The following is a 12,970-nucleotide window of genomic DNA, read 5'->3' on the forward strand; positions in this document are numbered from 1 at the left end:
TTCAATACCCATAATTTGAATGGAGTGTAATATAGCCACACTTTAGAACGTTCTGGCAGCATCTTGGCACATTGACCTGCCAACTCCATCAAATATACCACACTCGACTTCACCACACAGACTGTATGGATTGTAGCTGCTGCAGGAGTGTGAGCTCTGCACCGGGGACAGTTGAGTCCACCAAGCTGCACACACCCAGTGATGGGGCTAACTGTTAGCATCAATAAGCTACGTCACTAACGGTTATCAACAACAGTGTAGCCCTTAGTTTAATGGCTCAGTGTTGGATGTTAGCTGCTACTTCTGTGTTAGCTTGTGCTAACTGGGAAGATGTCGAACTGACCGGAGACGGCAGCAACAGAAAGTTTGATCTGGCGGGGGCCGGGACGGTCCAGGATTGGATCCCTGGTGCAAAAATGATTGAATGCAGGTATCACTTGACCAAAAACATTTTGTTATTACTTGGTACTGGGTTATTTCCGTCAATACCTTGATGGTATCTACAGTGGTGTGATAATAGGTGATGAGGTGGGTAGATTATCAAGGAGGAAGTGGGTATACATTCATATATATTTTAATGGCTTTTAGGCTAATAGGTGAGTATACTGTAAACGGCTAGAAAAAGAACCCCTCATACCTGGGTATACCCTCTACTACACCCCTGGGTATTGATACCCACTCAGCCGTACAAGCATGTCAGAAAGGAACAGAGACAAACAAATTAAATCAGGGGTGCATTTGCAGCAAACATACAGTTTTACTCTCCCCTTTCCCCACACCAGGCCAAGCCAGTGGTGTGGAAAGACATGAGGTGGTAATGGGACCCCAAGTCTGTGTGTGTGTTAAAATGAGGGGAGGGGGTGGCAGGGCTTCTTGGAGGGGTGCATTCAACAACTGCTGCTGAGGCAACTGTTGATGTCTGAAAAGCAACAGCTTGCGGGGCTCCCAGAGGACGCTCTGCCAGCCAACAGTCAGATGGAGGGTTTAGGGTTGGAGGGGCGCAGGGGTTAGGATTTCTTCTCCACTGCCAGGAAAATGATCTCCTTGGCCCAAGATCCAGGCTTTTCCATGACATTCCCCATTCCTAATTGGTATCCCTCAATCCTGACGTACTCCGACTGTCTGATCCTCACTGCTGCTATCTCTGCCTGTATCGCCTTTGTTCATTTGATCCCCCCCTCGAAGGCCGTGTAATTGATCAAAACAGCTGGACACGAGATTTGTGGCAGACAATAAAAATGTAGGCCATTGTACTTCCTTGCTATTTAATGACACACATTTGTACAGCGCATCGCTATAAAAGCTGGAGTCCATCCTGCTGTTTTGTGTATTCCTACAACAAACTCATTCAGAAACAGAGGCTCTTATCCGCATCTTGCTACAGCACTCTCCTGCTAAATGGATTGGCAGCACTTAACCTCGTCTCCCGAAAGAGCTTTGTGAATTTTCAATTTTGCTCCAACCCTGAATTGCCTCCCCCACCGCTCCCACCATCATCACATACAGAGACGTAGAGACAAGGACACACATACGGAGACATGTAGCCTCTTTTCAAGGCTGCATCTGAAATTACCCATCACCATCATCTTCCTCCCCCGAGACAAGAACAAGACTGCACGGTGGCTCCACAATAGTCAGCTGTAATCATCTCTCATCCCATCCCTTGATCTCTTTTTGTCCATCCCTTCCTCTCCACTTCCTTCCCTCCTACAACTCCCACTAATGACAAGACAGCATCCTCAAAGCAACAGATGAAACCAAAACAACTTCTAGCCAGCTTCTTTTTCACCTTTCTCCTCACTTTTTCCCAGCTATGAAACTTTAAATCCACATCCATACACAGGAGAGTGGCAGAGACAAACACCATACTGGAATGCTTTCTCTCAAAAGTGGGAAACAGTGAACATGCCAAGCGGGGGAGGATGGTCATTCTTATTTTAAAATCATCAATAGCAGCCATAAATCTGCCGAGGAACGTCTCTAGGGATGGGCGTAAAAGCAAACAGAGCCCTCTTCCACTAAAAACACAGTGGGCGATCTTCCTGATGCTATGCAGGGTTATTAACTGTGAACCGTGCACAAAGCAGATTGGTTGACTCAGGCAGAGACGACACAGTAAATCACAGCAAGCAAACACATGCACAAACACAACTGAGGTGTTGTTAAGGACAAAAAAGAGAGAAAGATCCGGGCAGAGCGACGGGCAGACAGACAAAGATAAGAAGGAAAGAGATGGGAACATAGACAAAGCTAATCTGGAGAAACACACCTTTTGTTTATGTATGAGTACCTGTGGAAGTGTGTGTAATCACAGCTTTGGCTGCAGCTCTTTTGAAGCTCTTGTGGGGATACAAGGATGAAAAAGCGAGGGGATAAACTTTTTCCGTCTCCGCTGTGAACCACATCATTCTTGCTAACTGACTTCAAACCAGGATTAACCACGTGCGTGCAACCTGCCGTCTGTGATGCCCAGTTGCCTGTAGGCGCTGCAGCTCGCCAGCCAACATCAGTGTGCTATCACACTGCTCGAATTGACTTTAATGTGTCATTCACCACAAATAATAAACACTAGTGTGTATGGGAAAGGCTGGCGAGCTCAAATTACCGTCTCCAAGCTCAATGAGTACATGCACTCCTGAACACGAGTCAATCACAACATACCCTTTATTTTTCACTGACTAATGTTTAACTGGTGCCCCCTGCTCGCTCAGGCCAGTGAAACCCAGTCAAACCACAAGAATGCACCCTGGCTGTGAACAGGCTCCAGCTTTGCACCTATAACACTGCCTCTTCACGGTGAGATGGATGCCGCATTGTGGCCGCTTGTTTGTATGTGGATTACTGCCTACAACTTGTGGTGAGAGTGGGTTGTAAAGCGAGAATGGAAGCCCTCTTCTATAGAATTTGGAGTGATGACAAACAAATACACACACTTTACAGAGCGAGCTCCAACGTGTCCGGAGGAATGCCAGTCATTCCGTCTCAGTGCTTTGCTCCATCACTGTCACACACATGAATCACCCCAATAATTACGAACCAACCATTTCAAGGCCCACTCCCCCAGAGGGTAAATGACAAGGGGGGCAAACATAGACCTGCTTACCCAAAGCAGCCACTATCAATCAGTCACTCATTCCTATATGAGCTAAGGTTTCTAGAGTTGCGTAACACCAGAATGCCGCAGTGAGGGGCTCTACATATGTGTGCGTCCATGTACGGTGCATATTACGTGTGCATGTGTGAGCGCCCCATTCCTGATTGGTGAATGTATGCTACCTGTGCATACCTGTTAATGTTTTGCATGAATGTAGTCAAGAATGCACACAGGCGTATGTTTGCAAAACACTAAAACCCAGTGCCCCAGGACAGTTGTAAAAGAGGTCCCCTGGCTTTTATCTCCTTGTGGCTAAATGGTTCTTTTTCTGGCCTAATACCATAATAATTGCACATGTCTCCAGGGGGTGCACTTTTGATGCGGGGCGCTGGCGGGGGGCAGAAATTAAAAGTGAGGAAATGACTGTTGGAATTAAGGCGGCAAGAGACAAAGAGGCTGACGCTGCGTGTTAGACTTTAACACCTTGAACTCAGCTGATGCTTGTCACTACGATTCTTTCCACTTGCTCCTGACCACTTTGGAGTCTCTACAGTTTAGCTCAAACTCATCTGACCATTTGACTCTCCTTTTGTCTCTTTACCTTAATGTCACTTTGTTCTTTTTATCCCCCCGAAACGCGCAACAATCCAAATTAAGGGAGAAGGTAAAGTAGTGCTGGTGTTAAAGTGAAGTTATTGCTTTGATAAAACACTGGCTGTGTTTTTGTAACCTTGTAACTACGGTAAAGTGTTGCAATAGATTTTTTTTCAACATCTGCTTAGAAATAGTGTTTCTAATTTGGAGAAACTGTGTTATCGCAAATATAACACACCTAAAATTAAATTATATTTCAGCAGGTTTCGTTGTTGATAGCTGTGCTGCAATAGACAAAAGCAAAGGCATCTCAGGAGCGCAGAAGAGGAGCCATTTACCAACATGTCTGGGTGAGTGGGTCAAAGGGTCAGTGGCAGTCCTGGGCACAGGCATGCCGAGCACCTTGGGGCACCCCAGGCTATCATGCACCACATATCCATGTGTCACAACTACACGCATACATACCAGCACACATGCTCAGATATATGTCGTCACACATACAGGAGATGACACACCGGTGGCTCTATTTAGTGCACTTCTATGCTCAGAACTGACATAGCTGGAAGCTGCCAGTGTGTGACCAGTAATTGTGAGAATGTGGGTCTGTGTGACAGAATCCCAGTGAGACCCAACAAGAGCTGCTATTATTAGACAAAACTATGCTAGAGAGAGAGAGAGATGACTAGAGAGACGGAGGCCTCAGCAACAGAGGGATTTGGCAAACTTTCTCTTTAAAGAAATCAACATTTGTAGCACTAAAGTGAAATAATGACTTTCCTTCTTCCTCAGACTTCAGAGCAGCATGGGGGGAATGAGGGGAAATCAGCACCTGGAGCTGAGCCTTTAAATCAATGCACCACAGCTGTACAGAGGGATGTGTGATCTACACTGCGTCCATCAATTACAGGGCACTTTTTTTGCGCAGGCACCTGTTAAAAAGCTCCATGAAGGACAGACAGCAAAGCACAACTGTCTCTGAGGCCGCAGAGACTCGTAAAAGAAGATCTGGGGAATGAAGTGGCGCAAAGAGGAGAGGAAGAGCAGGTAAATGTGGACATGGATGCTAATAGAGAGAGCTATGCTTGTATAAAATAAAAAGAAATTGCAACACTTTGAGGCGAATTGAGAAATATACAAAGAAGCAGCGAGTACAATGAGAGAGAGGGGAGTCGCCCAGCGCCACCAGCCCCGCCCTTAAGCTCATCCTGCTTCAAACCACTGCACTGGCGAGGAATTAGAAATAACTTTCACAATATACCCTGAAAGCATTTTAGCAAATTAGATCATGACAAACACAGTCACACACTGAAGCCTGTAATATATATTTTCAAGCCAAAAATGTGAAAGACACAAACATCAGCATCAAACAAGTAATTTATTACTCATTTCATAAGCACATTAAAGAACTTAAATTTTAGTGCGACACTAAAAAAAAGTACAGCAGGACCATAATCTGACTAGCCACACTGTAAATACTGATGGGACAGTCAGAGGGGGAACATGGGAGATAAATCTTCATGGCAAATGTAAAAAAAAAATGAGGTCAATGATAAACTTGTGGTGCACCACAGCACAACTCCTTACATGGATAGACTTGGTTTTAGTTTGCAATCAAAAACTTTTTCTTTGACCATCATATAAGGCAAGTTGAATTTAAATTGGCTTAGTCTCTCTGGCAGCACCCAGGGGTGCTGAGGGGTGAGGAGCGCTGCCAGCAAAGAAGACGCAAATCCCGCAGATCAGACATCAAAGCGCTGGAAACTGCGCCCAGCAGCCAGACATAGCAGCGTGGATGAGACAGAGACGGGCAACGTGGACTTCAAAATAAGAGCTTATCATTTCTCACAGTTAGAGGGGGGGAGTGTTTGTGATGTCCAAAATATTTTTAAGAATATTAAACATTAAATAAACACTTTTTGGAGCCTACATGTAAGCATGATTATTTTTAATGGTGTTTTATTTTGACAGCTCAGTGTGTGTTATTGTGGCAGCGTGGCAGAGGTGCTGTTTGGTGTTGCGCGTAAATAACGATGTGCCGCAGTCCTGTGCGCAAAGAAGTGCGGAGCTGCGACTTACCGCACAACTACAAAGAGACATTAACCCTTAAAACATCCCATCCGTGTAGATAACCCGTATGTTGCTGCTGCACAACCTGACCCACCACTGCTTTTTTTTTTTTTTTTATAACCACTTGGCTTCTGTTCAAACAAATGCACTTGTTCGATACACTTGATTTCGGGTTAAATCCAGTTTTCCACCTGCTATCGGCGACTTTTTGGCTTATCCGCGCAGCTGGTAACAGGTTGCTGAACATCAACCAAGAATCGAAAAGCAAACAGAAACCACAAAGTGTTTAAGTAGAGCAACTTCATGCCTGTGTGGCTGCGGCACGCACAGACAGGTTTGTCCTGTAAGCAGCGGACCACTTAACTGGAGAGTCCGCGCAAGAGGAAAGTGTAAATCTGCAGGCTGAAGCCATGAAAAACTCCCCGGCACCGTGTCCAAAGCGTTATAAAGTTACTAACACGGGGTGTAATTTTAAATAAATGTAGCGGAGAGTATCAAAGAGACTTACCTTGAAATGCCCACAGCAGCAAGGTGCACAAGAGCGACGCGCGTCCTAATGTTATCCCGTCCATGGCCGCTTCTTTCTAAACTTTTTCAAGCAGGAGTATTCACTTTGTTTTTGGTTGCGAAGAGTGGAAATGTGGCAGCAGCGACTCTTCTTTCTTCTTTCAATGCTCCACAGCTTTTTGGACTTCTCTCCCCTCTCTCTCTCTCTCTCTCTCTCTCTCTCGCTCTCTCTCTGCAAAAGGAGTGCCTCTCTGCCTCACTCACACACACATACACACGGAAATCTGATGCTGGTGGCAGTCTTCTTGGTTGATATATTTGCACAAAAGGTGACCCCCCCCCTCCCCTTCTCCTCCTCTTCCTCCTCCTCCCAATACAACCCCCTCCTCTCTCCGTCTCTCTCTCCACCTCACTTGCAGTGAAAAGACCTGCTTGACTAATCGCGTAGGTCCACTGGGGCCCGCAGGATTTCTTTAAAGCAACTTAAAAGTGATTTTATCATGAGGCTCTCTGACTCATTGCGAGTCCAAAAGCGTACCCTTCATACAAAATAACTCAAGTTTTATATCCTGATAAAACTTGAGTTATTTTGTTTCACTGCAGAGAATTCACTGAAGAACTAGAGGGAATGTATGAGCTCACATCAGATTTAATATAGTACTGCAATATATTTTTGTCCCCATTAACCCAGAATGTTAGTTACAGTTATTTTTAGACTTATTTAAGGTATTAACATGGCACAGTTTTGCTACATGTGAGGGGACCCTAGGTCACCTTTTCTGGTCTCTAAATTCATGAATTTCTGGGTGGACATCTTTCAATTGTATAGTAACATATACTCACCTGCCACTTTATTAGGTACACCTGTTCAACTGCTCTCTAACGCAAGTAGTCAATCAGCCAGTCACATGGCGGCAACTCAGTGCATTTAGGCATGTAGACATGAGGCGACCTGCTGAAGTTCAAACCGAGCATCTGAAAGGGGAAGAAAGGTGATTTAAGTGACTTTGAACGGGGCATGGTTGTTGGTGCCAGTATTTCAGAAACTGCTGATCTGCTGGGATTTTCACACACAACCATCTCTAGGGTTTACAGAGCATGGTCCGACAAAGAGAAAACATCCAGTAACAGCAGTTCTCTGGGTGAAAATGCCCTGTTGATGCCAGAGGTCAGAGGAGAATGGCCAGACTGGTTCAAGATGATAGAAAGCAGAGCATGTGAGCGGAGCAGAGCTGAGCCGGGAGCGGAATGATTTTGTGTTGAGCGAGGAGCGGCTATATTTTTTTAAAAGGTGGAGCGGAGCCTTATCTCTCGCTCCAATTTCGCTCCGGTTGGTCATGCCCCACCCAGAATGCACCTTTGCACCTGCGCACATCCACACTATTTTTTTTTCAAAACTATGGCGTTTACTGTGTACTTCAGAAAAGAAACTGAGAAGAGAAGCAGCGGTACCTTGGAGAACAGTCCCTAACTGCGGGGAGAGACAAGAGGGCTTCCCTGGAGGTGGCCGCTTAACCTGGTCCGTCTCCTCCACACTTTGACTTATTTCCACCCTGCCGACAGCGGTACCGTGGAGAACGGTCCCTAACTGCGGGGAGAGGGCTTCCCCGGAGAATCTACCAAGCTCATGTTTTATTTGTGAATAGAAGATTACAGGTTAGAAACTGAGGCTACAGTTCACACAGGCTCACCAAAACTGGACAATAGAAGGTTGGAAAATGTTGCCTGGTCTGATGAGTCTGGATTTCAGCTGCGACATTCAGATGGTAGGGTCAGAATTTGGCATAAACAACATGAAACATTGATTGTATTTTTATAGCTACTGTCATGCCCTTTTAAATTGCTCCTTGGGGATAAATAACGTGATTTGAATTGAATTGAAAGCATGGATCCATCCTGCCTTGTGTCAACGGTTCAGGCTGGTGGTGGTGGTGTAATGGTGTGTGGGATATTTTCTTGGCACACTTTGGGCCCCTTAGTACCAACTGAGCATCATTTAAAGGCCACAGCCTACTTGAGTATTGCTACGATTGTGTCCATCCCTTTATGACCACAGTGTACCCATCTTCTGATGGCTACTTCCAGCAGGATAACACACCATGTCACAAAGCTCACATCATCTCAGACTGGTTTGTTGAACATGACAATGAGTTCACTGTACTCCAATGGCCTCCACAGTCACCAGATCTCAATCCAATAGAGCTCCTTTAGGATGTGGTGGAACTGGGGATTCACATCATGGATGTGCAGCTGACAAAGTGGCTAAATGACGTTGTTTCTTGTCCACATCTTGACAAAATCCGGTACACTCTGTTTAACTCCCTCATCAAGTTTTCTAAGATTTGGGGACCTTTTATTGAACATATTATAAGGATTCAGAGTCAAGCTGACTAACCACATTGGACTACTTCCTTGCAGTGGACTGTACACTGTGCTTTAATCTACCAGGACTCTATGTCTCCGCTGGAACTTCACTTATTGTCTTTATCCCATAGATGCTATCTCTCTGCCTCAACCTTCCTGTAGACAATATGAACTGACATGTAATTGTACTGTTTTTTCTATAGCTGGCAGTTTGTTTATTGCCCTGTATTTCTTATGTCTGTGTTTTTGTATTGTTAGTGTTAAAAACTGAGAAATAAAACCTATAGAAAAACATGGCACAATTTGATTTCTTTATTACTTGGAAATTATGGAGGTAATGACACATGAACTCATGCTAACCTTCATAAATGATCTGTAGAACAATTAACAATTAAATGGGAAATTGGAGCAATTTTGCAATCGTAGACATGGAAAATGATTTTCATCTGCTCTAGCTGAAGGCTAGTAAATTAATCTGGCAGGCTACTAACAATCATTCAGAGGTCTTGATCCCACCCAAAAACTAATTAGTTGGGAAAACAGCCACCTTTCTTTAGCGACTTTAACACAGAGAAGACGGAGGTTCTGGTAATTGCTTCAGATAGTATAGCTTCAAATATTGCCCAGAGTATTGGGTCCCTTTTGTCAGCTATATGGTCAAATTTTAGGAATCTTGGTGTTATTTTTGATCAGACCATGCGTTTTAGTCACTTAGTCAGTCTCAACTAAGAACTAAGACTTGACCTGGAGATGATAATCCATGCTTTTGTGTCCCAACTGGACTACTGCATTTCTCTTTTTACTTGTCTAAACAAATGTTCTCTGAATCATCTTCAAATAATCCAGAACGCTGCTGCTCGGCTGTTAACCGAGCCCAGTCTCACTCTGAATTCATCGAAATCCGGTGCTTGGGCAGTGACTTGCAGCGTTAAAAACCAACAAGAAAAGGTGTCCTTTAACGTCGGCATGATGCGCAGCTGGTTGCCGTTATAGTTTAACGGTGCCCTGTGGCATCAGGAGGAAACACGGCGGGACAAGGACGAAAGTCATGGTGGCAAAAGTCCGACTGGGGTGGGCAAGAGGGATGGTGGATGAGTCCAACAAACACAGAATTTCATCCAAGAGAGCAGTGTTCGTGTCCCGTAAGATAAACTTCTTTTTTCCTAAACCTAACCACGTTTTGTTGCCTAACCCCAACCACATGTTTGTTGTTGAAGAAAAAAAAAACGTTAATTCACAGTATTGTACTGAGGCAGTGTGTCTATTGCGGAAGAGACTGTATGTAAACAGCAATTTTCCTGTGAAAATGGAAGTGTAAGATCGAAAGAAGACAATGCACGTAACAGGCGGAACTTGACACGATGTCCCAGAGCACAAACAACTAATGCTCCCAGGGTACCTTGCACGTCATATGTGAGAATGTGTTGGTTAACCAGGTCCAAAAGGTCAACCCATAACACTCCCATTTTAGTTTCTTTACATTGGCTTCCCATTAGGTTCAGGATTCACTTTAAGATACTTGTTCTCACATAAAGAGCCCTCCACAGTCAGGCACCTGAACACATCAGTGATCTCCTCCATCCATATATCATCAGTAGGACCCTTGGGTCTTCAGAACAGGACCTAATCCCTGTTCCCTGCTCTGGACTCAAAACAGAAGGTGATTGTGCCTTTAAAGTAGTGGCTCCAACATTATGGCACTCTCTGTCATTAGGTTTGCAATCTGTGGTCTCTTCAGAAATGTAAAAAAAAAACAACTGAAGACCCATCTTTTCATAATGGCCTCTATGTTTTACTTTCTTTTTGTTGTTTTGTTTTATTTGTTATATTGCCTTTGTTTTTACTGATTGCATGTTATATTGTTTGATCGTATTTTGTGAAGCACTTTGTGAACTTCATTTCTGTGAAAGGTGCTATCTCAAATACATTTTATTATTATTGTAATTACTTTGCTCCACAGACAAATTTCCTGCCCTGGTTTGACCTTTAACACTGCATTTGTCTCAAATTATGATTTTCATTTTCAAAACAACTGCAGGCAATTTCTTGGGAGTGGGACTAAACTGTCTCGCGTTGACAGACATACCATTCATTCCTAGACATGTAATCCCCCCAGAATCTGTTTGGGTATTTGCAGGGTATGGCACAGGGTATTTGCAGTTCAGATATACAATTATCATGAGGGGCTAAGTGGCTTATTCTCAATGCTATAACACCAGTCTGAGTGCTCAGAGTGGCTATTGCGTGATCTATGACATTGAATTAGTCCAAATCCCATAAACTAGCAGTTGGAAAACATAAATAGATGTCAATCCCCCATAAAATGGCTTAATGGAACCACTGCCCATCTAAGTGCACAAAACAAACATCTATCTCCTTGTAGTTTCTTTCTCGCTGGAGACTGTTTGACTGTGGAGCAGCAATCAATATTCGGCACACACCCTGCAGGTAATAATAGCCCCTTGCAGAGCAGTTGTATTCAAAGACACACATTCCAAACATAGTTGGTCCAAAACAGCTGGTTATTATTTTCTCAGTCCCGTTCAAAGAGGAGAGGTGATACTACTGCAGCATACACATAGGACACTGATAGCTCCCTGGAACACACAGCTGTTCTGCACACAGAAGAAGACACTTGCAGGAGTTTGACAGGGCAGAGGCAGCTAGTTTACGCTCACACCATTTCCTTCTCTTTCTCTTTGTGTATTCCTGGCAATGACAACAGGAGGTGGAAAAAAGCCTTCCCACTGATCTCACATCAATACAGCCACTCATCCCTGATATCGACCCAGTCATAATCATCTCTCTATGCTGGAGAGACATCAGATCCACTAACAAGTCTTCTATCCTGTGGTGCTGTGCAACCCCTCGCAATGCCTTACATCAGACCTGTATCACTCTGCATAGCTGTGGCCAGTGCTGATTTAGCTGAGCGTGGGGCATTCTTACGTAAGGTCTTTTAGTCAAGCAGACGGTACAGTAGCAGTGATTTACTGTATCGGCTCATTACCTAATGGAACTGCAGGAAAGGAGAGGAGAACGAGGTTGGAAGAGGACAAAGAAAAACACAGCGGATGGCAGTAAAAGGAAAAGGAAAGGAGATTGAAGGGGAATTGATGAAGAGATTGTAGGGTTAGCGAGGCAGGGAGGGGTCAAGGATAAAAAGGTAGCCATTTCTTGACATAAGCTCCAAAGTATTTGCTGATGTTATTTATAGTGAGAAAAAGACTTCTTATTGTCACAGAGTTGAGCTAGTCACCACAGGTGGAACAAAGGTGAAGCATAGGTGGGAACATCTTAGGGAGGTAGCCTCTACCTAATTTATAAAAGTGGTGTCACACAGTGAAATAACCAGGTTGTCATCCTTCTTCAGACACACTGTGTTTTGTGCTCTTTGACATAATCCACCGAGTGCAGAACACTGTTCAAATGCTATTATTTTTCAACCATGTCCCCCATACTTGGCATAAAGATTATACGTCTTCAAGTGTATTCTCACTTGGCGTAAACAAAAGTAATCATACTGTTGGCATAGTATGGTACATATTATGCAAAATGTCAAATAATACCAACAAGCCACTCTTTCTTCACAAACAGGCCACTGGTGAATTTCCAGTCTTTTTTTAATAAGCACATTTACCTCAAAATATTGCCAATCATAGTTGATGACAGATTTGAATTCAGTCATCCATCACCCTATTTTATTCAGCTCACTGGGTTCCAGGTTGCAACTGGTGCAGACGAAGCAAAGTAGCCCACAGGTCTGTCTCCCCAGCCATGTCCTCCATCTCCCCACAAGCACCTTGGTATATTCCCTCGCCAGGTGGGTTTAATCCCTCCAGTGTGCTCTGGGTTTGCCACAGTATCTCCTCTCAGACAGACATGCCCAGAATACCTCCACAGGAAGACATCCAGAGGGCATCCTTCTCCGATGCCTGAACCACCACAACTAGCTCCATCTAACACGAAAGAGCATCGGTCCTACTCCAAACACCCTTTAGATATCCAAGCTCCTAGCCCTGCAAAACTCACTTGAGCTTGTTTAATCAGTCAGTTCATTGGACAGCAGCTGGCTTCCAACCTTAAGAGGGCAATCCAATATTTTCCAGCAGAGTACCATGGGCCTTGGAGGTGCTTGCACCAGCCTTGCTTCCAATTTTTGCCAGTGGCCACTTGCAGTATTGCAGCGAAAAAATCCCCTGCAGCCCAAACAGCATTTTCCCCAACAACCACCATCATAAGAGAGACATCTGTAAGACTGTTGACAGGACACTTCAAACTACAAACAAGGTCAGTTATGACTCTTTCTATTGTGAATTTTTGATCCATGAAGGCTTTACATCT

General features: G+C 44.3%; 1 protein-coding gene across 4 annotated transcripts in view; it reads right to left on the minus strand.

The window, feature by feature from the left end:
• Window positions 1-6,549, minus strand: part of bcam (basal cell adhesion molecule (Lutheran blood group)) — a 67,288-nt gene extending 60,739 nt beyond the window's left edge. For all 4 annotated transcript variants that reach the window (XM_078171714.1, XM_033641304.2, XM_033641302.2 and 1 more), the window contains exon 1: window positions 6,264-6,549. In XM_078171714.1, coding sequence (XP_078027840.1) covers window positions 6,264-6,327 — 64 coding nt within the window. In that variant the 5' untranslated portion in view covers window positions 6,328-6,549. The remainder of the gene's footprint in view (window positions 1-6,263) is intronic.
• Between the last annotated feature and the right edge of the window lie 6,421 nt (window positions 6,550-12,970).

Source organism: Epinephelus lanceolatus, chromosome 10 (genome assembly GCF_041903045.1).
Source record: "Epinephelus lanceolatus isolate andai-2023 chromosome 10, ASM4190304v1, whole genome shotgun sequence".
Classification (NCBI taxonomy): domain Eukaryota; kingdom Metazoa; phylum Chordata; class Actinopteri; order Perciformes; family Serranidae; genus Epinephelus; species Epinephelus lanceolatus.